Below are 26,034 nucleotides of genomic sequence, written 5' to 3'. Positions count from 1 at the left end.
TTGTAGCATACAATATCACCACGTTTACAATCAGCTAACACGTGACCCTTCTGTCCACACCTGAAGCACTTCTTCTCATCTTTGGTACAAACATTACTTTTGTGGCCCTTCTCGCCACACTTAAAGCAAACTATCTCCGCAGGAGTGTCTCTTCCCTTGGGTCTCCTTTCATCATTCAGTCGTTGCTTTCCCTTACCAGCAGGAGCACTATACGGCTTAGGACGACTCTGTTGTCCCTTGCCCCTCCGTTCACTCATCACCTTGTAATGAGCCCTTGAATCTTCTTCATAGATTCTGCAGCTACTTATCAACTCAGAAAGAGTTCTGATCTTTTGATAGCCAATGGCCCTCTTGATGTCAGCTCTCAGCCCATTCTCGAACTTAATACATTTGGAGAATTCAGCCGTCTCCGCAGTATAGTGAGGATAAAACTTAGCCAGCTCCGTGAACTTTGCAGCATATTCCGTGACAGACATGTCACCTTGCTTCAACTCCAGAAACTCTATTTCTTTCTTGCCACGGACATCTCCCGGAAAATATCTATTCAGGAATTCCCTCCTGAACACAGCCCAGGTCACCACCGCACCGTCCTGCTCAAGTACCGGTAGCAGACTTACCCACCAATCATCGGCCTCCTCCGCTAGCATGTGCGTCCCGAACCGCACCTTTTGAATTTCAGAGCACTGCATGACTCTAAAGATCCTCTCCACCTCCTTCAACCAAGTCTGGGCACCATCTGGATCATACCTCCCCTTAAATGCCGGTGGATGATTCCTCAAGAAGGTCTCCAGCATTCTCACCTCTCCGTTACCAGCAGCGGGTTGCTGTCCTACAGCTTGAGCAACAGCCTCAAGTGCAGCAGCGATAGCAGCATCATTACGACCAGCCATTCTAAATTCTACATAAGAAATAACAATTCAGAACATAACAAAACAACATTAGAGTTTGACACTCTAACCTAGGTGGCTCAACACGACTCTACTACACGGTCGGACGGACCAACCTGCTCTGATACCAATTGTAACACCCCATTCCCAAATATACTTTATTTAAATAAATAAACATACATCAGAGTCATAAAATCCACATGGGCATGTCACACTTCATTTTTCAAATTTCTGAAATAGAATATATATAAAAATCTATTTATAAAATATCCAAAGAAAATCGTCGTTTAATATGCAGCGGAATATTATCATAGAAACGTCAACAACTATTTAAAACTCCAAACAATATCTTGGCATAAAAAGCCTCAACCAGAATAATTCATCAATCGTAGGGCTACAACGTCATTAACCAAAATTTGATACATAGAATGAAATAAAACAATAAAATCCCATCCCACGTATCAGAGCCCTAGACACTTTGAGCCACCACCTACTACTCAGGATCACCTGCAAGTTACCCATAGGAAGGGCAACATTTTCAAGCAGAAGGGGTGAGATTCTCAATCAATAAAAATAATATATAAAAACATCAATTGAAAATCTAACACCTTACAATATCAAAGATTATTCAATAAGCATAATTATTTATCATCAACAACAGTCATTCATAATAGAATCCATTCAACAAAATGCAACTCATGTTATGACACGACATCCCCATCTAGAACTCCTCAATAAATGCAAATATGCATGTGGTACCGTAATTCAGGGCCGTGACCCACTCCGCTGTCGAATGGTTAAAGCATTCTCAACAGGACCTAAGTCCTCACCGCTCCACACCGCTTTGAACAACTAGTGTTCCACCGCTTTGAACGGCGAGGCGTTCCAGAGCCGAAGCTCTCCCACTTGATGTTTATGCAACTACCCAACCAGTGTATATCTACATACAACTCTACTATCACATATATATTAATATGACTCATCACCCTCTCAATGCAACATGTTCATTCACTTAGTTCACACATTTCAACACCCCCAAAAATTCATAGAAATCAACCAAACCATTCATCATTATGTTTAAAGTAGGATTAGATACCTAAACAAGAGTTATACAAGCTAAGGAAACACATAAGAAGTACAAAAAGGGGTCTCCTAGCTCACAAGCAGGGTTCAGAAAAGGCTGACTAAGGTTCACTTCGCTTAAGCGACGGCTAGTTCGCTTAAGCGACCAGCTTACAGTAGGCTCTGGGCTCAGTTCGCTTACGGGTCGCTCACGGTTCGCTTGAGCGAACTTTGGACAGAATCAAAATGGTTTTTCGCTCACAGGGTCGCTTACCATTCGCTTGAGCGAATTCTTGGCAGAACCAAACTTAATTTTCGCTTACCAGTTCGCTCACGGTTCGCTTAAGCGAACGGGCAAAAATCGCATTCTGGGCAGCTTGCTTGACTGCTCGCTTAAGCGACGGATGCTTCGCTTAAGCGACCATTCGTCTGGACAGTGCAAAACCTACGGTTTCAGACCACTCCTCACTCCAAAAACTCCATTTCAATCCCCTGATTACCCAAAATGTTTTCCAACAGATGTTTACAGGTCCTATATACAACTAGGCATCATAAAGAAACACAATTCAACCAACAACAACAACAATTACAGAATCATTCTACCATCATTCAAATAATCATCAATTCATACAATTCATCAAAAATTCAGTCAATAAGTGGATTGCGGCAACAACATGGATTAAGTTTTCATTCTTAACGTTAAATTCAGAGAAAACTAACATCATCTTTACTCATTCCATCAGAACCATCATCAAACCCTAATTTTCTTATTATTTTCCAAAACTATTCAATTAGGTCAATTTTCAGAAATTATAGATTAAGATTATTGAGAGATAGTCTCACCCTTACCTTAGAATTGCGAAGACAAAGAAAACACAGCAATCGATTCTCTAGTTCTTCTCTCTTGGTCTTCTCTCCTTGCCTTAGCTTTTCTCCTCCCCAACTTGTTTTTACGTAAAACAGTTTTTCTCCCTTTTTCTTTCCTTATTCCCTCAAAGTGTAACTTCCCTTATTTCATTAAACCCCTCCTAATTACTATTAATTTCCAATTAATCCCTAACCTCCTAAAATAATCCCTTTTCTCTTATTATCCTATTTATATTAAATAAATTATATAAATAAATACTACACACCAAATAAATCACACATATGTCATAAAATACATAAAAGACTCTAAATAATTCCAAAAATAATAAAATAACGACTAGGGCGTTACACGTAAACCAAGCCACATAAACAAGGCACACTGAACCGTGCCAAGATGTTGGAACATCGTATCCAACATACATGAGTATTTGTTTTAGCAACAATAAAGCCAATATCCAAATACCCAACAAAGTACTACTAATTTCACCATTGAAATTAACACAATTAATTATTTCCTTATTAATCGTGTACAAACCTCAAACGATTAATATTGTGAGACGGATGGAGTGACATATTATTCTTTTTTAATAAATAAAGGATTTATTGAATTCCACTCCATTTAACTACTTCCATGACTATAATTAACAAAGATGTTTGGGTAAATTATACTCTATCCGTCACATTTATAAGCGAAAATCCTATTTTTTTAGATTCATTAAATACATAATGTATTTAGTCTATATTATAGATCAAACATATTAAATATTCACTGAATCTAAAAAGTACTATCTTCGGTCCTATTTATAAGAGACAATTTACTTTTTAGATACATTGAAAAATTTATGTATTTGGTTTAGGTTCTTGACTAGATACATACATTATTGCATGTATCTAAAAAGTCAACTGTCTCTTGTAAATAGGACTGGAGGAAGTAGTTTTTTGTTATAAATGTGACCGTGAGTTCCCCATATTTGAATAAAATCACAGTTTTGCACGTTTTGGTTGAAAAAAAAGTTTGATGTATAGGTTGAGATTTCCGTTGTTTTGTTTTATGGCGCTTTAAAAATTTATAATTAACTTGTACCTATTCGAAAAATTCTAATTTTTTGTGTAAAACCATATTTTAATACGTCCTAAACATGTTTGAAAAAATTCAACTTTCATGTCACTTTTTTTAACTTCGCATATATTATAGAGTAAAAAATAAAAAGAATCCCAAATTAAAAGTTTAAAATATACGTTTCTTATTTGACATGATCATTTTTTCAGATTTCACATATATTACAATGTCAATTTCAACAATTAACCCTATTATTGTTTTAAAAAAAAAACAATTAACCCTATTATAAATTAGAATTAAAACATGATATAATATTTAATGATATTCTTAAAAAATCATTATAAATATAAAAAAGAAGTTTAATCTTATTGATCACATTATTTAAAGATGTTCACATGAAATAAAATTTTAAACATGTTATCAACCCAAATGAGACTTTCAAAAAATCAAGTTGATGTCTAAAAAATAGTAAGTCGTCAAATATAAATCTTAATATTTTTGAGAAACTAATTTTTATTTATTTATTTTGGTGAACGCAAACTAAATTTAAATCTTACAAAATCTAATTCGATTTAACCCTTTTTCCACTCTTTTATATACTTGTACACAAATTTAAAATTTACATATGTTATAAATACTACCGAAAGAGGGGTACTCACGAGTTCGTTTTTCCACTATTTTTTTACTGTACTGACGTTTGAAAGTTATAAACGGTATTTTTTTTTATGAAATTTTGATTTTGATTAAAAGTAAAAATTTAAATATTTTTTGTTTTCAAATTATAACAAATCAAACTAACCATGATTATCTATTTCAATGACACCAACAATGTAACAAAAAAATATAATTTTTATTTTTATTTTTTTAATGACACAAACAACAATCTTTATTATAGAAAAAAGTTGTTTAAGGGTGTAATTGGGATAGTGAAGTATATATATACCCATCGTGTTTGTTACACTTTTATTTTAATATTTTTTGAATTTACTCTTAGGTGATATTTTTATTGAAAGTTGAGGATAATTTTGGAAAGAGTTTTAAGTCAAAACATGATATATTTTGTTTATATGTAGTATATATAAATATAAATGTTATCACCTTTTACCATAAATATAAGACCCTTTTACGAAAAACACAAGAATTAAGAAAGTTGATTATTGTATTAATTTTGCTGATAATTGCTATTGTTTTACAAATTTAGCCTTTAGAGAGAGAGTTTGTTAATGTTTTTAGGGTTAAATAAGTAAATAGTCACCCTAAATATATCAACATTTGATTTTAGTTCCCCTAAAATATTCTTGAGGTTTTTGGTCCCTCTAAAATTTTTCATTTAAGAAATTAGTCCCTAATTTAGTGTAATACTCAATGTAGAGCATAGACTAATTTCATAAATGAATTTTTTTAAAGGGACCAAAAGTCTCAAGAATATTTTAGGGGACTAAAATCAAATGTTGGTATATTTATGGAGACTATTTACTTATTTAACCCATGTTTTTAAGAGTATTTAATACATATTAAATATTTAACAAAAGTTAGCGTATATTGATGAAGAAATAATTAATCTGCTTTAAAATTTAAAAATAATCTTATAAAAAGAACAAAGAAAAAAACTAAGAAAAATTTATAATTAGGGACGAGGCAGTACTTGTAACGCCCCAGATTTTGGTCCAAGACATTACGCCTAAATCATTTTCCTTTTCTGAAAAACACTACTATTTATTTATTTCATCTATATTATATTCTAGCAAAACCTATACAAAATTCTTAACATAATGTAATTAAAACTCTTAAACTAATATCCTTCAAAAATTTCTACTAAAGTTACAATTCAATCAAAAATCCAATTTCGTCCCCCGTATACACTTCCAGCAAAAACTTCAAAGCATAGATCATCTCTTCTTTGGTACCTAAAATGTTAGTGTAAGGGTCAATTTCCTTATCCAAATTGGTTCATACCCAAAGCACAAGAACAATGCCACAAAATAGATAGTATCAAAACTTCTCAATCAAAAAGAAATAAGAAAAATACATTTAAGTCTTTAAGATAAAGTTCATACACATTTCTTTTGTATATATAACAGTTTAATCACTTATCAACACACAAATGTATAACAGACCCAATGCAATGCAATGATGTGCAAAATGCATGCTCTTAAATACTACATGATCCGGATATATCCCGCCACATAGGCACCACACAGAAATATAATTGCAATTCCCGCCACTAAGGCATCCACAGAGAATATAATTGCAAATCCCGCCACTAAGGCACCACACAGATGCATATGCCATGCACGAACATGAAAATGCACACTAAAACCCGCCACTAAGGCACAATAATGCAATATGATGTTATCCCCACAAAGAAATATATTATTAACCCGCCACTAAGGCAAACTCATAGACAAATACAGTCAGATATTAACACATCATCATCCACATGGACCAAACTGAAATATTTTCATTTATTTAGTTTATCAGCAAAGTCTAACACTTAATACCACAAAAACATATATGAATAGAAAAAATGTCATGCCACATAACATTATCATACAGACATCATATAAAATATAATTAAACTAATAACTTTTATAAAAGGTTAAATTTTACCATATGAATTCATATTTTAGTTGTTTTGTTCTTTTCAACAGACAAGAATCTCTACCTCTAATTCATAACATAATCCTAGTACTTAGTAAGAACGTATGGGGAAAAAGCCCTTACCCGAGACACTTTTCTTCCTCACAAGACATTCCTAAGGTTGTATTGAACCGAAAGCACGAGCAAGTTTCTTGACCCCAAACTCACCAATAAAACGAGTTGGACTAGAGTGGGAGACTTGGAATGAAACCTGGTAATAGTACTTTGAGACAAGACCAGCTCTGAAAGACTATGTACAAAGATGAGGTGGTTCCAAGAACAAGAAGGTGGGTGATGTTGATGCTTGGCGTGAAAAGGTTTTTTAGTAGTGGTTCCTTTGGAAATTCTTAGGCTTAGGCACGGTGGATTTGGAAATAGCTGCTAGATGAGATTTAAAAATGACAAGGCTACTGCAATAGAAGGAATTGATTCAACCAACAATTGTATAATAGGAGAATGTAGTCAAGAAATCAATTCTTATATGAAACGATCTATTGAACAGGGAGTAGAGGAAGCATACTTGTTTTTCTTCGACCACAAAATTAATTAGTAGCTTTATAGAGCTTATTATTCCACTAAACCAACCCCATTAACCGAACGTGGGATGTAGAGAAGAAATCAATTCCTAAATAGTGGAAGTTGTTATTACTTCTCTCAAGTAATGCCACTACACCCAAGTAATTAGGAGATATTTTGAAGCATTTTGATTAGGAAATTAGACCAAGAAAAACGTGTGGTATGACCATATCAAAATAGAAAATCAATTAATAAAATAATTAATTTAATCCAAATTACTAACTATAAAATAGATTACAAATAAAAAAAAAATGATTTGAATAAAAATAAATTATGTAAGGAATGATAGCCTATTTTTGTCATACCAAATTGATCAATAAAAATGAAATAGATGAAATCAGATTCAATTAATAAACCAAAGTAAAGAATGTCAAGATTTTGTAAAGTTTCTCGCACATAAAATAAATTAATGAACAACCAAATGGCAAGTCAAGAAAATTATTTTAAAAAAATACATATATAAAATATCGGGATGTTACATTCTTACCCCCTTAAAATAGTTTCGTCCTCGAAACTAGAAATCCAGAAAACTAATTAAGGTAGAGTTTCTTCATAAAAACAAGATCAAAGGATACTAGAATAATTTTATTACAAATAGAGACAAAATAATTGTAAATAAAATTTTGGGGTCTTACAGTACTAAAAAAGAAATCTACACAATAAGAAATTAAAAACAATCAACGAAAAATTCATTTAAACATTTTATCAAACATTTGATGTACAAATTATACATAGACTCTAAAGATCATAAAAATAACCCTAAAATTATAAATCATATACTCTTACTAAAATAAAAAAATTAAACATATATTATAACATAAATCATTCAACTTATGTTTAGCATATTTTTTTTTTTGTTATAACGTAGAATTTAACAAAATTATTCAACATATATTTTCACTTAAAATAAATCATATACTCTTACTAAAATAAAAAAATAAATATAAAACACCAAATTAAAAAATAACCCTAAAATTTTAAACTATAACATAATCATCATGCAAACATTTTAACTAATTTAATCAACTAACATCTAATCTAAAAATGATTTATAACATGTAAATTTAATTAAAAATTAAAATTAAAAAATAAATATAAAACACCAAATTAAAATATATCCATAAAATATTGAACTATAACATAAACATCATACAAACATTTTAACTAAATTAAGCAACCAACCTTTACTCTAAAAATGAATTATATTATGTAAATCTACTCGAAAACTAAAATAAAATAAATCTACTCAAAAACTAAAAAATAAGAACATTTATAACAACTAAAATGTAAGTTAATAACATTATAATTACTTACCTGTTGAATAAATTTGATTTGATTTGATTTTTTAGAGAGATTTGAAAGAAAAAAAGAATGGAAGATGAGATAAATAATGGATGAGAGAGCTTCTGCTAGATTGTGAGAGAGATTTGAAAGAAAAAAAAAATTGGAAGATGAAATGAATAATGGATGAAAGATCTTGTAGCAGAAGATCCTCGACAGTTAACTGCAATCGATTCCTTCAAAATTCCGAAGAATATTTGGATAAATTACTCCTGTTTCTCAGCCGCCAAATCAAATCTATCAACAACAATTTTCACATCAAAATCAGTGGAAAGAGTAAAAAAAAGTTAGTGACCCATCATCATCGACTCTTCAACTTCGTATAGCCAAGAGGAAAAATTCACGCATATATATAACACCAAACCCACCCGCTAACAAAACAATTTTGGCGCTCACATTTTACAACCTCTCAACTTCCTTCTCTCCCTAACAGAAAATGAATCGCCAACCGCAACCACCACCACCTTCCACCGCACGCGCGCGTTGCGCCGGTTGCCGGACCTACTTCTCCGCCGCGCAAGGTGTGGCGGAGTTACCTTGTCCGAACTGTCAAATGCCGCATGTGTTCTTCGTTGACTCTTCCGCAGTGAAAATCCGGTGTTCTTCGTGTAAGGCGGTTGTGAATGCTCCAAGTAATCTTTCGAAGTTTCCGTGTCCGCAATGTCATGTGAGGATTGATGTTCATGCTGATGTTGAAGAAGTTAACGAGGTTTTGTGCTTTCGTTACTTTGTTTTTTACTGTAGTTGATTTGATTTGATTTTGACCTAATTTTCAGATTGGGGGAATCTTATGGAGTGAAGGTTGTGTTGATTAGGGAGTGATTTTGCATTGTTTATGTGACTTTGATTTGATTAGTTGCTGTTGAGTTAACTGACGAGTATGTGCTGTTTGGATCTTAATTTTTGCAGCTTATAAAATAAATGCTTATGAATAAGATATTTCTTAGGGTCCTAATAATGATTGTTGTGTTGCTTAGAGAAAGATTTTAGATTGTTTATGGCACCTAGTTTTGATTAGTTGATGTTGTTATTATCATTATATATATGGTTTACGGTGGCTATCAGGGGCTTGTTTGGAACTTATTTTGCAGCTTATAATTAAGCGCTTGCTATTTCTATAAAACAAGATAAAATGAAGTCAAACTGTTTTTACATAATATATAAGCCATTTTTGTAAGCTATCTTCTTGGAGAGTTTGTGGAAATAAGCTGAAAATAGACTCTGAACCTGTCATAAGTTGTTTTCATAAGTTTTCCCAAACGGTGTCACAGGAGCTAGATATGCTCCAGAATCCTAGAGAGACAGTTGGAAAACAATCTGTCCAATAAATGTGCTGGAGAGAGATTCTAATAGAAACCGTAAAATCAACAACTGATTTTAAACGAAAGGCTCTCCAATGGTGAAATGTAGAAAACGCAAGAGATAAACCCAAGTTCCATGAACTCCTACCAGAGCTAGGCCCCTAGACCAGAGAGGAACTCTCCTAACAAGTTTCTAACAGTATTCGTGAATGAGTTACACAATACCCTTCCCTCTCTTTTATAATAGAAATATCCCTAAAATCAAGGAAACATCTCAACTAACTCTTATTGCCTATACTTCTACAATCTTTTAGAATGTGCCTTATCTTAGTGTTCTATCAGTTTCTATATAAGAAACTAAAAATAAATCAATGGATGACTTCGTTCTCCGTTATTTCTATATTTTCTTCGTTTCTTTTATTTTCCTATGGAATGTGTGTGCAAATTTCCTTTTAAAGTTACTGTCTTTCTATTTTTCCTATCCTTGTATTTGTATCTCATGTTTTTTTCTTTTTTTTTTTTTTTTTTTTTGTTGTCAATATTAAAATATATCAGCTGGTTAATGAAGTGGAGCAAGAAGAAGGCGATGGAGGTATCGCTGGAGAAACATTTACAGATTATGTGAGTTAAATACTCTTGGGAGCAATTTATATTAAACTTTTTTGTGTTAATTTATCAAATGGTACATTTTACTGATACCAACGTCTCTTGTTATGCAGCGACCATCCAAGCTATCTATTGGATCTCCACACCCAGATCCGATTGTGGAGACATCTTCCTTGTCTGCAGTGCAGCCACCCGAGCCTACTTATGATCCAAAGATTAAGAATGATTTGGAACGTTCAAAGGCTTTGTCATGCTTGCAGATCGAGACATTGGTTTATGCTTGTCAGGTTTCTCTCACCACATGATTGAATATCGATAGTAAATAATTATAAATAATTACAATTTAACTTTCATATGTATGATGTTTGTTTCCATGGTAGAGACACCTTCAACATGTTCCCAGTGGTCCTAGGGCAGGATTCTTTATTGGAGATGGAGCTGGTGTAGGTAAAGGTCGAACAGTCGCTGGGCTAATCTGGGAGAACTGGCACCATGGAAGGAGAAAAACCCTGTAAGTTTAAGTCACAATTTGTGCATGTAATCATGGGCATGCTTTTAAGAATTGAGATAAACATTCACTTTTCAACGTGCTTTATTGTGCATGCATGCATACTCGTTTGTAATTTCAACTTGGAGTGGGTCTTTTAATTCCTATTTTCATGTTCCAATGATCTTACGCAGGTGGATTTCTGTTGGCTCAGACTTGAAGTTTGATGCCAGGAGAGATTTGGATGATATGGGTGCAAGTTGCATTTCAGGTATGCTTTTTGGGTCTGTAAACTGAAGTCCTATGATATGATTAACTTCTTTGGTAGTTTGATGTAATTATCATACCATTAACATAAAAGAAATGGTATTAATCAGGGATAGAAGGGGTTCAGTTTGTTAAGGAAAGAGTTTAAAGTTAGTAATAATATTAATGAAGTGAAAAGTCTTGGGTGTGCGGTGCCACTTCAATTGTTATGCTACTCCTACATACTCCATCCGTCCCTTTTTATAGGACTATCTAACAAAAATCACAGATATTAAGGAAAAAATGTTGGAGTAATAAATTTGTTAGAAATGTTTGTGACTATTATTACCAAATTACCCTTTGCGTATAGATATATTCAATGTTAAGTTTTCATATTCCAAGATACATTGATAGAATTAATAAGGGGCATATGTGGAATAAGAGTAATAAAAGCATTTATAAATTTGTAGATGCTCTTATATTTAGGGACAATTTTTTTTCCTTTATAAACGATCTTGTAATTAGGGACGGAGCGAGTATATTGTTATTAGGTTAATGGAACCTTTTTGAAGATTGACACACACATTGTCATTCTAGGACGCTTTCCTTCCAATTGCAGATACTGCAAGGGACCAGAGAGCTTCACTTTTTTAACATTATTTTTTGTCTCTTGCGTTTTCTTGTATTTTTGTTTACAATATAACATATCCTCCTATTATTTTTTGCTTTCTTGTGTCTAATAATTCATATGTTATCCAAAAAATAATTTTATCTGATATTTTGTTGGCTTCCTTGGTTAATTAAGAGTCTTCTTTGATTGTTATTGCAATTCTTTTTCTTCACTATTTTGTTTTTGTATATTACAAGATTCATTATGCATTTAAATATATTTCTTTCTTGAATCTGTCCAGTGCATGCTTTGAATAAACTGCCTTATACTAAGCTTGATACAAAGTCTGTTGGAGTTAGGGAGGGAGTTATTTTCTCGACATACAGTAGCCTCATAGCATCATCTGACAGAGGTCGTACCCGTATGCAACAGCTTGTGCAGTGGTGTGGACCCAAGTTTGATGGTCTTATAATATTTGATGAGGTATTAGGCTTTTTTAAATGGAAATCATTCCTATTCTCAATTGATATTTCCACTGTTGAATTTTGAGGGATATTGTTATTAAGTGGTATTTTAAGTATTCAATTTATATTTATTACTCTTTATTATTGAAGTGTGTGTGTGGCTTCATTACAGTGTCATAAAGCAAAAAATTTGGTTCCCGAAAAGGATAAGAAGCCAACGAAAACTGGTCAAGCAGTACTTGATATACAGGTTTGTACTCTAGTTGTGTTATTGTTCACTTCAAAATGAAATAATTAGTTTTGAGTGTATAAATTATTCAAAGTTCTTCCATTAAAATTTGACAGGCTCAACTACCTGAAGCTCGGGTTGTTTATTGCTCAGCTACTGGTGCATCTGAACCTCGCAATATGGCTTATATGGTTCGTCTTGGCCTTTGGGGAGCTGGGACTTTTTTCCCTGATTTTGGTGAATTTCTAGGTAGTGTTCTTTCTCTTATCTTTTCTTTTTTCTTTTTAAAATAGTAACTATGACTATTCATCTTTTTTCTTCATATTATCTTTTTCCTTATTTCAAAAAAAATATACTGATGAAAGAAGATATGCTTTTATATAGTTGATCATGTGATTTGGTCACCTGGCATATAAATTATGACAATGTTCAAAGTAGTTCAAGTGTTTTTTTTCTCTTGATTTTTAATTCTTATGCAACATGCTGCACGTGGAGATAAATACTCATCTTTTTGTATCAACTGGCACCTGTTTGTGTTTGATATAAAAGGATTATTAATGGGACTGTTTGATTTTTTTTCCATTTTCAGTTGGTCATAAAAGGGACTGTTTGATTTATTTTCCATTTTCAGTTGGTCTTTTTAACTCCGTTTTCATTTTGTTTTTTATATTGAAAATTTTCTTCAGGAAGTGGTGAAAATAACACTTCCTTCTAACAATTTTGTGACAATTTTGAAAACAAGGTAAAAATATGTAATGTAACATTTTTATTTTACAATGAATTTGAAAACATCAACTGAAGGTGAAGATAAGAAACTAAGTAAACTGTTCTAATATTTTCAGTTGTATTTTCTTCATGGCTTTGTTGCTCACCTCTCGCTTTTTGCATGTATTGACCGATAAGAACTGGATGGATATATAAATTGTTATTTGGATTATTAAATATGGGAAATATATTTATTGGGAATAGAGTGCATGCACAAATTTGCTTATATGTTATGATAACCTAACAAGTCTTGTTTATGGGCTGTATAAAAGGATTATTAATGATTACAAAATTTACGTCCAATTACTTCAAACACGACAACATATCTAATATTTACAGCACTCTTTAATCTGGTGAATAGTATTCCACCATTCTAAGTTTGTAAGCGAGTTGGCTGTACTGTTATGTTAGGTTGTCAATTCATGATAGCGGCACAGAGCATCTGACCCCAAAACTTCGATAGCAGTATAGTGTGTCGCAGAATGACTGCTATTATAATATCTTGGGAAATGTTGACGGGCACTAGTTAAAGAAATATAAAAGTAAATGTTTTCTTGAAAATAGTGTATTTTACTTTTTGAAATTTGAAAAAGTGTTGCTTTTAATGTTTACTTTGTTTTTTCTTTCCATTCTTAGCTGCTTAACTAGTGCCCGGGCACTGGTTAACATGACCCTAATATCTTTAATATTTATTAAATAATAAATATTATATATATATACACACACACACACACACTAAATAAGTTTTATTACAATATTTATATTCATGATATATATTGAAATAGTTTTATTTTTTGTTTCACTTTATTCCTTGATTAGAGTTTTTTTTTGTTAATAGTTTTTTTAGAGCATTTTTTAAACCATATAAACATATCTTTCATATAAATTATTTTTTCAGTCGAAATACTATTCCTTTCTTTTTGGTGAATGGGGTGTTGGTTGAAGGTGTCAATAATGTTCGAGTGTAGTGTTTTCCCATTTCTCTACCCATTTTCGTCCTAGTGGTGTTGTTCACCCCTCTATGGATAACGTGCACTTTCGCACTTTGTCTCGTGGAGAGGGGGCTGGTTTGATTAAGCTTTTTTCATTTGATGAAGTGAAGGCAGTAGTGTAGGATTGTGACAATTTTATGTGTCCCGGTCCTGGCGGTATATCGTTTAGTTTCATTAAAAAAAATTGGGACCTTCTGAAAGACAATGTGATGCGTTTTTTTGCAAGAATTTCATAGGAATGAGAAATTGGCTAAGGAGATAAATAGTACCTTTATTGCTCTCATTCCGAAGGTTGACAGTCCTCAACGTTTGAATGATTTCCGCCCCATTTCTTTGGTGGGAAGCTTGTATAAAATTTTGGCTAAGGTGTTAGCTAATAGACTTCGGTCAGTGATTCCTTAAGTTATTTCTTGATGGGATTCTGGTGGCTAATGAGATAGTTGATGAAGCTCATAGACTCAAGAAGGATCTTTTACTGTTTAAGGTGGACTTCGAAAAGGCATATGACTCTATTGACTAGGGTTTTTTACAAAATGTGATGCTGAAAATGGGGTTTCCGGCTCTTTGGAGCAAATGGATAAAAGAATGCATTGAGACGGCTACCGCTTCTGTTTTGGTAAATGGCTCTCCAACGGATGAATTCTCTTTGTGGTGGGGATTGAGGCAGGGTGACCCTCTTTCTCCTTTCCTATTTCTTTTGGCTGCAGAAGGTTTCAATGTGTTGATGAATTCTATGTCAGACAATAGTTTATTTGTTGGTTATAAGGTGGGTAGTAGCGCCCCTGTTGTTGTGTCTCATCTTCAATTCGGACGATACTCTTATTTTGGGTGAGAAGTCTTGGGGCCATATTCGAGCTATGCAGGCGGTTCTCCTTCTCTTTGAAGCTCTATCTGGGCTGAAGGTGAATTTTTCTAAGAGCCAGTTGGTTGGGGTTAACGTGTCAGCCTCCTGGTTAGCGGAAGCAGCTATGGTTTTGAATTGTAAGGTTGGTTCCATCCCTTTTGTGTATCTGGGGCTTCCCATTGGTGGTAATGCGAGGCGGTTGGCTTTTTGGGAACCATTACTTTATCGAATTAAATCTAGACTATCTAGCTGGAACTCCAAACATTTATCCTTCAGCGGTCGTCTGGTTAAGGAGGTTAGTGGTTTGGGGGTAAGGAGAATTAGGGAGTTTAATAGTGCGTTGTTAAGGAAGTGGTGTTGGCGGATGTTGGTGGAGAGGGAGAGTATGTGGTTTAGGGTGCTGTCAGCGCGGTATGCCTTGTCAGAGGGGCGGTTGTGGTGTGGGGGGCGCAACTCATCTTTGTGGTGGCGTGATGTAGAGGTGTTGAGTAGGGAGGAGTGGTTTATGGATAATGTTCATTGTGGTGTTGGTAATGGGGAGAATACTTGGTTTTGGTCGGATGTGTGGGTGGGTGAAGTGTTGGTAAATAATTTTCCTTTCCTCTTTTCCACACAAATATGAGCATGTTGCAATGCTGAATCGGTCTCGGATATATATTATTCAGCATTGCTTGTTGAATTCAGAACTAAAATAACTAATGATAATTGGAAGGCAATAGAATTTCAGTGGCTGCATAGATAAACTGAATACAGTGAAAGGATGTGACTGTGTCAACATTTCTATATCATTATCTCTACTTGCACATTCAAAAAGTGCAATTAATTTATTTGTTAATTGTACATAAACAGTTTGTCCTGTCTAAACCACAAAGAAACTATTTCCTACTTCAATGAGATCTGAATCAGGGTATTGTTTGTTGGTATAGTGTGTAACAACCTCTAATCTCTATTTACAATCCGAAAGAATGCAATGTGCAGCTAAAGTAATGTGTGAAAACAATGTGAATATAATGAGAAGAAGAAGCCAGTTTTGAAGCCTGGAGGAGTTAGGAGCTTATTCCTAATGTGAGGATGGTTGACTGATTCTTTTGTTAGTCCACTTCATCTCTTGATGGTACTCTCAAGTATGATTTCATAGTATCATAAACTGTGAAGCCAATGGCCGCAGATGGAACAACCTGAATTGCAACAAACAAACAAAAATGCTTAGTTATACAGAACGGTTCTAGAGTGTTAATTACTTTAATGTTCTATGATTTTCCGACCTTTATGTAATTGATACTCAGCCCTGAAAACAGGGTCTTCCAGCCTTGCTTTTGAGCAATCAAAACCATGGATCTCATAGTCCCTTTCAACTCGGCTTCTTCAGATGCTGGAAGGTTTTGAACCTAGACAGGTTAACTTTGTATCATGTTACTCAATATCCATCTATAATTTCCAGCCGACCAAATAAAGCACGTTACCTGCATTTGCCTCCTGACAACTTCAAGAAAATATGTGAATGTCTGACCCAATAAACCGGCCACGGATCCACATGTCAGTTTCGCCATGATGCTTTTCTTGTAGTCCTCAGGGACGTGGCGCTTCATTTCCTCATAGAAGTAGAATTTCAAACCGGCGTATGGGAATATTCCAAAGAGTGTCGGAGCTGTGGCCATGATTAACATAAGAGTTCTGCAATAACAACACAGCAGTGAAATACAATACTGCTGCTGAATTAACAGTTGCAAACACAAGCAGATTTAAATGCATACCTACTCCCCTATAGATACCTTTAATGCCACCCTCTTTATAAGTTTTTGAAAGACAGTCACGGATCCCTCTATAAACTTGTTCGTTATTTACCATCCCCGACACATTCAACTTGGTTGGACTAACAACCTGCAGTTTCAATTTCAAATGCATTGACGTTAACACTTCGTGTAATCACAAAATACATCCAAAGTCATGGATGAAAACTGATTTGATTTCTGAGCAGAAATATAATTTACCCGATATCCTGTTGTTGGACAACGACACGACATAACATATGTGATTACATTCAATTAATTCATTTTCTCAAATTATTATCGGTGTCGATGTATCAATTTCATGTTTGGTGTCCATGCTTCATAGTTTTCAAGATCACAGTGTTTTATACGTGATTACGTTCAATTAATTCATTTTTTCAAACTATTACTTGTGTCAACTTTGGTGCCCATGTTTGGTGTTGGTGGTGCTTCATAGTATCCAAGATCACATTATTTACTAGCTAGTATAGAACCTACCATAGGGTACCTTATGTCTGTAACTGTAACTGTAACTGTAACTAACTTACTGATTCAGGTGAGTTAGTTTAAGCAGTTAAAGTTAAGTTCCCCTCTTATGTAACAGTAATGGTTAGGACTTAGGAATGCAAAACTCGGATTTTGCGATTCTCTAAATTATTTCATTAAGTGTCTAGGATTCAAGATTAATCAAACATTAAATGAAATCACACAAAAGCATTTCGAAAACAAAAAAGCAAAGAAGTAAGGTATGTAGCACGGACATTTGTGATTAAAGAATTGTGTGATTTTCTCATTATGTGTGAGTGAGTACTTGTACTTGACATAAAAAGGAGAATTAAAGAAAGTACCTGAAAAAGAATTTTGAGACGTTCAAGAGGAGCAACAACAGTTTTAGCAAAGCCACCAGCAAGACCACCGGCTAGAAGTTCTTTGGCAAAGAGAGGGATGTGATCGAGTATGGATTCTGATGATGCTGCCATTAGAGAGAATTTGGATTTGGACTATTCAAAGTCCAAAAACAAGTCCTTCAAAACAAGAATACGGAAAGAATAGTGATTCAAATAATTCAATTCAATTGATTCTTAGCTTAGGTAGGTGTAGATGTGTGTTACTACGTTGCGTGCGTCATTTTTTTTTTATTTAATATTTTTTTTTTAAATAAGTGTGTATGTATGTGGTTTGAATATTCAACCAACCAGAAGAAAACATCTCAGACCAAGTCTATTGTACTTTATTGTCTGTAGCACACACTTCTCTTCATCATGTCAGATCGTAAACTCAATTTTATAAAAATAAATTATCAATTCATTCTCTTTCTAAAATATGTTTCATTTTAGTGTTATCTCTCTATAATAAATTTATAACCTTTTTTTTCTAATAAAATATGTTATTTTGATTTTGACTTCAATTTGACTTATTTTGATTTTGACTTCAACAACTAAATTGATTGTTTATTCTTAAACATACTTATTTATTTTTTTGAAAGAAAGAAAAAAAAAATTGCCCTTCAGGTCTTTGTCTTGAGCTAAGGGATAAGGAGTAAGGAAAAAAACTAATCTAACAACTAATTACTAGAATAATGTAATACTAACTCAACACAACAAATTAAGAAAGTTCTAATGTAAATGAAATGTGACTGAAAAAATTTGTTACAGCCTGTCTTGCATTAAATCATCAAGCACAGGGAATATATAATCATGACAAAACTTAAGTATGAGACAACATGCAACTTCTCACTGCATCATCATGTAATTGTAAAACATGATTGTGAATCTGAATATCAGTTTGTAACTCAAAGCTTAGGCATCTGAATCTGAATTTGGATCCTCCACTTCACTCTCATCACTTGAACTATCATTTGAAGCTGAAGTCCCACCTTTGACAGGAACAGAGTTTACTGCAAGGTCATACTTCACAAACTTAACCTTCTTTCCACTGCTTTTCCCTTTTCGTTTTCGACTTTCCTTATCACTTGACTTCATAGTTTGCGCAGCTGCTACAAACGCATCGCTAATCAATTTGCTTTGGTTATCCTCCTCACCTGCAAAAACTTTAATTCCTAGATTCTCAAGGCGTAGCAACCAATCTAGAATGAATTATGAAATGTGTTAGCCGTACTTCGTTGGGTACCATTTCTGAAACCATAGATATTAGAACAAAATCTACTTACTTATAAGTGCTCTTGGTGAGGATCCGTTTGTCTTGCCGGCATTTTCCTCAATACCATTCTGGTTTGAAACCAGTTTAATTATTTGTGAAGGTAAATTGGAAGAAGAAAATGCCTTACTATAAGAGACAACTCTATTCTGATCAAGTTCCCTACATCAAACCATTACTATAAGCTAGAATGAATTAAGCTTCGAATGTTAAATAAAGAGCTATATGTAAGTATAAATAAAATACACCATATTCTTCATACCTAAGATACTCTACAGCCACATGCGTAATAATCAATCTGGTCAAGGCAAGGCTTTTTATGTTCTTGGCATTTTCATAGATAAAAGAGTACTCCACCAATAGTAAAGCATCAAACAAAACTTTTTTTAATAGAAATTCATCTTTAGCTTTCTGCAAAGACATATCCAAATGTTAACAGCTTTAACCGCTTACATAATGACTTGAGATAAATACATGAACGCTGTTACTAAAAGTACAAGTGATAATCAATATCCATAAAAATAATGGTGTTAGACATTTTCAAAATCCACGAGGGAACAAATGTTTGCTGTGATTACACTGCAGATATGGAATAAATAACAAAGATGAAATACTAACCAATATTGAGCTCAGAGGCAAAGATGTCTCTAATGTTGTCCTCATAAGAACCTCTGATTGTACAGAAGATAAATCCACATTAAACAAAGAACAACACAAATCAGAAAGACAATTGAAACAAGCTAAACTAAATATAAGTATGTTTAATTTGGTCTGTTTGGATTGGCGGTGAAATTGGCAGAATCACAGCGAGAGATCGTGATTTTCCTAAAAGCTATGGTTTGGAGCATCACAAAACACCACCTTGATTTTAACGGATTCACCGTCAATCCAAACATACACTGAACTCATCCCTCATCCAGATAAAAAGTTAAGCTATACCGACAATTCACACTAAAGGCATATCCGGTACACAGATGCATGGATCAATACATTATCTCAAATTACTATCGGTCTTAATACGAATCAATGTTTCATAGTTTTAAGTTAAAATATGTAGTAGGAAATTGATATTCAAAACAGAAAAAACAATAAAACCACACACAAAAAGTACATTGAATGGAATTTATCGATCATCCAGATAAAAGTTTTAAGCTATGCAACATCGACATGACACAGACAAATATACAGTTATATTCAAATATTTCATTTTCTCAGTATATTTGGTGTCAACGTGTCGGCATCAATGTTTCGTAGGTTTTAAGGTCTAAAATAAAAAATTTACTACCAAATTGAAATTAAAACCAAAAACAAAATAAACCTCACCCAAAAAGTACACATTCTGAAAGCTAGAAATTGAGCCAACACTCCAACTCTTAAGGCACATTTCCAATTCACTCTTTTCCATTCCCATATCAAAAAACAAACACAATTTAAGCAAAAACACTTCCATCATAACAGCACCAGCCAAATAACCAACATGAAACTCTCTACCACAAATCCAACCACAAACATCACTACTCACAAGAGGCAACAAAGTTTCAAACCCCTCATTTGTTTCATCATCATCATCATTGTCAACGACCCAAAGACGAGAAAGACAAAACCAAATCCAAATCTTTCTCTTCAGAAATTTTACTACAACAAATACTCATAAACCCAAGAATCATATCAACCAAAGATTTCACTTCCTTCATTGCTTTCTTTTCCCTTTTCAATTCAAAAAGTTCCTTAACAACACTATGTATCATAAAAACAACAGGAGCAAGTAAAGCAATACTCTTTGAACCACCAACAGAAGCTGAACAAGCAGAAATCAGCTGAAAAAGTGCTTTTGCAGCTGAAATTTGTTCCAAGATATCACCTTTAAGAGATTTTCTGCAACCAAATTTGATTGCAGAATAGACCCATATCACATCAAAAGGTGGGTCAACTTTGGTTTGCATCAGTTCATGTAATGCATCACTGGAATGAGAAAATTCAGGGGATTCTTTGGGAAGTTCTGATAGAATTTCTTGCATTGTGTTTTTCAGCTTGAGGGTGTAGTTTTCACCAACGTGAGGAATCAAACCAGTGGTTTCCATGAGAACAAAGACAGAAATACGAGGGTTTTGGTTTTTTGTTGTTAAAGTTTGTTTTTTTAGGGTTTATGAATTGGGAATTTTGCAATTTATCATGGTTTAGGATTTGGGCTAGTTCAATTTTTCGTTGGTTTAGTTTTGAAAATTTTAATTTGAACCCTTCAATTATTTTTCATACCCCTACAAACGCAATAAAATGACCTATGTGTATGCTTGTTGACGAAATATTCATGTGAATATTTGCTAATGGGTGCTAATGAAGGTTGAATTGACCTCAACAAGCTTTCTACCTTCTTCAGTGTCACTCCCTTCAAGCTTCCGCCATCTCTCTCTTCTCCTTCATCTTGGTATGTTCTCTTCTTCCAATTACCCTTTTCAATTTTTCCCAATTTTCTTTTAACAAAACCCTAGATTAATAAATCAACCCTAATCTGTTTTTTAATTTTTATTTCATGTGACTATGGTTTAAAATAGCTTATTGATTGGTTGAATTGAATCTATTGATGAACCTTACAATTTCAATTTTACTGTTAAACCCTGCATTTGTCTTATTTGTTGAGTTTATTGAAATTATATATGGCATTTTTTATTTTTTTTTGCAATTGATATATTTTTTTCTTTTTTGATTTTGTCAACATATATTGTGCTTATGATTAATCTGTCCTTGTTATATAGTGTTATATTTTTTTTTGTTGCTTCTGAAAAAAAAAATAGGAGTATAAAGCCACTCTGTTGGGAGAAATGTTTGGTTGTGGTGAGAAAGAATGATTTTGAGTGAATGGATTCTGGCTAGAATTGAGTTGAAGGTAAAGTGATTTATGTTTGGATACATTTATGTAAAAGTGAGTTGAAAAATAAATTTTAGTGTAAAAATCAATTCTAGAATCAGAAGCTATGATTTCTAGCTTCATGTAGAATCAATTCCGGAGGCAAAATTAATTCTAGTTTATAGGAACCAAACATGTCAAAATCAATTCTACACCTTTAGAATCAATTTTGGGTCCTCCAAAAGTGGAACGAAACATTGATCATATATAATTGACTAAATGACCAAGTTGGTGCTTGAAATTATAGGACCGAATCAATCTAGTCTCGCACGTTATCGAAATTCCTAAATGATCCCTGAAATAGTGAAATTGTAATTGAATTGTCCCTCTGTTGGTATTTGTAAGGACTAGAATGACATTAAATTGGTACTATAGAGATGAATTTGAAACTAAGTGAATAGTATCAAGGATGCATTTGAAATTTCATTGATCAGTTTGGGATAATGATGATGTAGGGGACTAGGTTGATATAACCCTACAATTTCAAGGACTAACTTGGTATTTAGTTAATTATATATGATTAAGTGATTTATACATTTCTCCTAATAGGAAACTTAAACAGTGGGTTTATATTCATAAATATCTGACTACATATATGATCAAGTGATTTATGCATTTCTCCTAACAGGTGAATTTCAATTTGTTGATTTTAGATAAGGCAACAAAAGTGGAACTTTGGTATTTAACCAAAACATTGGCTAGTCTTATGGCTATGTATTCTTTAAGACTTCTGTAGTTTTTTTTCCTTATTTTTGTTCTTGAATGTTATATTGATTTTAATTGATAACTCATCTTGGTTTGTGAAATATAAATCGAGAGCACCTAATAAGAAAAATTTGAAAGACAGTTTCTGGATTGTGTCTCTTTGTTTAAGGTGTTATCACTTAATTGAGCTATGATATGAAATATTTACTGCCTTTTTATTGCATGAACAGAGGTATTTATTGATAACGAAAAAAGTAACGTAATCGTTAGAATAGTTTAAATTGGAATATATATTGTTGATCTTATTTTCATATGTATGATTATAATTATTAACTTTTATTTAAATAGTTTGCCCCCGCTGACCAAGGGTTCTAGACACGCTACTGGTTGGGAGGATGAAGGGTGTGTTTTGGCTTCTAGTTGTATCAGTGGTGATTGCATCATGGATTCCTCTTTCACACTGCGCCAAAAAACCGGTTGGGATCGCTAGAAAGGAGGATGTACCGTACATAAAGTGTCAAGTTTGTGAGATACTTGCAAAACAGTTGTATCAGCAAGTTCAGAGCAAGAAAGCTGAGATTTCCCCCAAGAAGGTTGTTATTTTGTTCTTTTATTTTTATTTTGTGCTTCATTGTCTAGTGTAGGTTTTTTGTGTGGATTGTATGCACTATAATTGACTTTGTGTGTTATTGGTTGTTAGATCTCAGAGTACCAAATCATTGAGATAGCAGAGAATGTTTGTAATCTGAAAAAGGTTGAAGCAGATTGGATATTGCGTATAGATATTGTAGAAAAAGCAGATAGGTTGGAGGTGAGAGGATCCAACTTTTCAATATGTATGATCAATAAACTGTGGATTATTTGTTTGGTAGTTTGACATTGCTACCCCATTTTTCGGTGTTTATCAGCTGGAAGAACATGATTCTGAAGGACAGTGCAATTCTGAATGATAGACAGTTGAGCGTGCTTGTCAGGAGGTATGGTACTTTCTTGCCAATGAATTGCACTTTTTTGTCTCTATTGGTTCTGAAACGAAAAAAGTATAGGAAGAGAAGAAAAAAAGGAACAAGTTTCATTAATGCTTATTCTATATCAATTCAGAACAGTGTTGATGGTGCACCATGCATGATCTGAATTGTGCTTTCTCTGCTGGTTATGTATTTGTATATTTCAAATATCTTCACTTCTAATTCTTTGTTGGTTTTGTGATTACTAAATTAGTAATTTGGTATTGCAGGTTTTGGGATATTCTGATACCGATGTTGCTGAATATCTATATAGTTCCAAGCCTGATATTGACTCATTAACCAATTATCTGTGCAAAGACCTTAGCAAAGCATGCAATACCAAGCCACCCCCTGTCCCTAAGGTAATTATTAACTGAAATAAATACACCCAGTAACTAACTTATCCGGGTTGATTGCGAATTTGTGATAGATATTTTTAATTGTCTTTTATGTAGTAAATCAGCAATGTATGGTGTATGCACTTTATGTAGTATTCAACTTGAGTTTATAGGGTTCATTGTCGAACAAGAAAACAAAAACAAAAACAAAATCACAAAATACAAAAAACAGAAAGTTTAATATGTGTGTTGGCACTGATATTGCTTTATCTTGGATATTTAGAGCAATATTATTTTATTTTATTCAAATATAGGGAAAGTTTATACCTAAGTGTTTCATACCTTATTATTTTCAATGCCACAACAGACCCTCTCAAAAAAGAATGCCACAACCGACACTAATGCAGTCCAAGAAATACTTTCGCACGTCAATGCGTTCTTAACTCCTGTGCAACAGAACCCTGCTTCTCCACCATTCCCTTTGATTTCTTATGAACTGGATTTTATATCCATGTGTTTGGATTGTATGGAGTAAATCAGCATTTTGGTCCTTGAAATTGTAAGAGTCAAGCAATTTAGTTCCTTAAATTCACAAAAGAACAATGTAGTCCTTTAAATTAAATAACACCAATCAATTTTGTCACTCATTCAAAATATCTCTTTAGTAATCATCCATAATCACTGAAAAATCTAAATATTGACTTGAATAGTCTTTTGTTAAAACAAAATAAGCATAAGACTATTAAAATTGTGGTGTTAAATTTGAATAAAGGAATGTATTGATTGGCATTGTTCTATTTAAGAGACTAAATTTCTAGTTCACAAAATTGAGGGACTAAATTTACCGACCAATACAATTTTAAGCACTAAAATGCTGATTTATTTGGATTTTATGTTCTAAACTGTTATTATTCTATCGGCAAACAACACACCCCACTCTACACTCACCTTGTTTGCACTTTAGGACCCAAACTCCCTAATACATCAGTTAGAGTATCCTTACTTTGGACTCTGTACTCTATCTATAACTATCCCTACTTCGGACTATGTAATTTGGAAGCTATAACTTTGTTTCTGCTATGATAGTATTTAACTTAACATGCACCTAGTATTATTGTTTGAATTAGGTATTAAAGCTTCACCCTCTATGATCCTTTTGCTTAAGTTTTCATCAAAAGTTCTATTTGTGTGTTACAGGACAGGACTCCTGGTGAACCATTTGTTGCAAAGTCTTCTAAGGAGGCTGAAATGGAAAAGCTTCTAAAATCTATGGAGGTATTTTGCTTTTTTTCTTTCTTTTTATATATTTACATGACTTTGTGACACATTCTGTTGCTAATACATTCTGATTATACCACAATCGACTCTTGCTTCAGGGCATGCCAGGAGCGCCCGGCATGAAAATGTACTCAAGAGATGATTTAATGAAAAAGAATTTCGGTGCTGAAAATGAAGATGACGATGAAGATGAGGATGAGGAAGAAGATGAGGCAGACTTTCCTTCAAAATTGGTACAATAATCTATTTCATTCTGTGATTGAAATGTGTTTTTCTAAGATTACTTCGACTTAAAATGTTTTAGAATAACTGATGTTTGGAGTAAACTGCAACTTACAGGGAAAAGTTTTGAAATCAAAAGAAAATGAAAAAGGTGATTGGAAACAGAAGATAAGAAAAGGAATTGTGGACACGGGCACGACACTTAAGAAACATGCAACCAAAGTTTCCAATCATATTCAACGGTGGTGGAAGGGAAAGAAGACAACCTCTTCAAAGAAGAATTCGAAGTCAGAGCTTTAGAGCTCCTCATAAACTAAATCTGCATCTTCTGATTATGGAATATTTTCAAGGCATTTCCAGTGTTTTGTTACATGTACTACACCCAAGAGACCAAGAGAGATTGGAAGTAGGAATATTCTGAAGCAATCAAATGAGGACTTTACAATCACCACTTTTGAGTGATTCATATTCCAATCAAGGATTTGCTATCTACATGTATTTTATCAGTGAGGCAATTATGTATGAGAGTGAGGGTATACCAGCTAAACTATAGTGATGTTTAAGATGTTCCCTCGGGTGTTAAATGTTGAGATTATTGACATCCTTTTTTGAAAATTTTGACAATCAATTTACAGTCTTACCACCACATCCCACATCTGAATTTCCTTATGTATTA

The 26,034-nt window shown here is 33.5% G+C and overlaps 4 protein-coding genes across 5 annotated transcripts; 2 read left to right on the top strand and 2 right to left on the bottom strand.

Moving 5' to 3' along the window:
* Positions 1–8,765: 8,765 nt before the first annotated feature.
* Positions 8,766–25,072, top strand: LOC11435610 (protein FORGETTER 1). Its single transcript, XM_039835176.1, has 13 exons — positions 8,766–9,142; positions 10,290–10,355; positions 10,454–10,627; positions 10,721–10,851; positions 11,022–11,098; positions 11,985–12,166; positions 12,320–12,397; positions 12,493–12,625; positions 22,862–23,106; positions 23,214–23,324; positions 23,422–23,490; positions 23,751–23,882; positions 25,056–25,072. The coding sequence occupies exons 1-9, from the start codon at positions 8,870–8,872 to the stop codon at positions 22,873–22,875; spliced, it is 1,128 nt and encodes a 375-aa protein (XP_039691110.1). The 5' UTR covers positions 8,766–8,869; the 3' UTR covers positions 22,876–23,106; positions 23,214–23,324; positions 23,422–23,490; positions 23,751–23,882; positions 25,056–25,072.
* LOC11436495 (mitochondrial carrier protein CoAc2) lies at positions 15,741–17,839 on the bottom strand. 2 transcript variants are annotated; one of them, XM_003620843.4, is made up of 5 exons: positions 17,595–17,814; positions 16,732–16,858; positions 16,441–16,625; positions 16,243–16,365; positions 15,741–16,155 (listed from the first exon to the last, which is right to left on the bottom strand). In XM_003620843.4, exons 1-5 carry the CDS (start codon positions 17,724–17,726, stop codon positions 16,069–16,071), a joined length of 654 nt encoding a protein of 217 aa, XP_003620891.2. In that variant the 5' UTR covers positions 17,727–17,814; the 3' UTR covers positions 15,741–16,068. The 2 variants fall into 2 exon arrangements, with proteins under 2 accessions (XP_003620891.2, XP_039691112.1); XM_039835178.1 differs by lacking the exon at positions 16,243–16,365 and having other exon boundaries at positions 17,595–17,839.
* Positions 18,352–20,394, bottom strand: LOC11428975 (uncharacterized). The gene is made up of 5 exons (XM_024785918.2): positions 20,227–20,394; positions 19,522–19,574; positions 19,166–19,314; positions 18,917–19,065; positions 18,352–18,832 (listed from the first exon to the last, which is right to left on the bottom strand). The coding sequence occupies exons 1-5, from the start codon at positions 20,354–20,356 to the stop codon at positions 18,546–18,548; spliced, it is 768 nt and encodes a 255-aa protein (XP_024641686.1). The 5' UTR covers positions 20,357–20,394; the 3' UTR covers positions 18,352–18,545.
* LOC11427635 (uncharacterized) lies at positions 22,909–25,658 on the top strand. Its single transcript, XM_024786610.1, has 6 exons — positions 22,909–23,106; positions 23,214–23,324; positions 23,751–23,882; positions 25,056–25,133; positions 25,235–25,369; positions 25,476–25,658. Exons 1-6 carry the CDS (start codon positions 22,909–22,911, stop codon positions 25,656–25,658), a joined length of 837 nt encoding a protein of 278 aa, XP_024642378.1.
* The last annotated feature ends 376 nt before the right edge of the window (positions 25,659–26,034 follow it).

The sequence above is a fragment of the Medicago truncatula genome, chromosome 6 (assembly GCF_003473485.1).
Source record: "Medicago truncatula cultivar Jemalong A17 chromosome 6, MtrunA17r5.0-ANR, whole genome shotgun sequence".
In the NCBI taxonomy this organism is placed as follows: domain Eukaryota; kingdom Viridiplantae; phylum Streptophyta; class Magnoliopsida; order Fabales; family Fabaceae; genus Medicago; species Medicago truncatula.
This window is presented reverse-complemented; position numbering and strand designations above follow the sequence as displayed.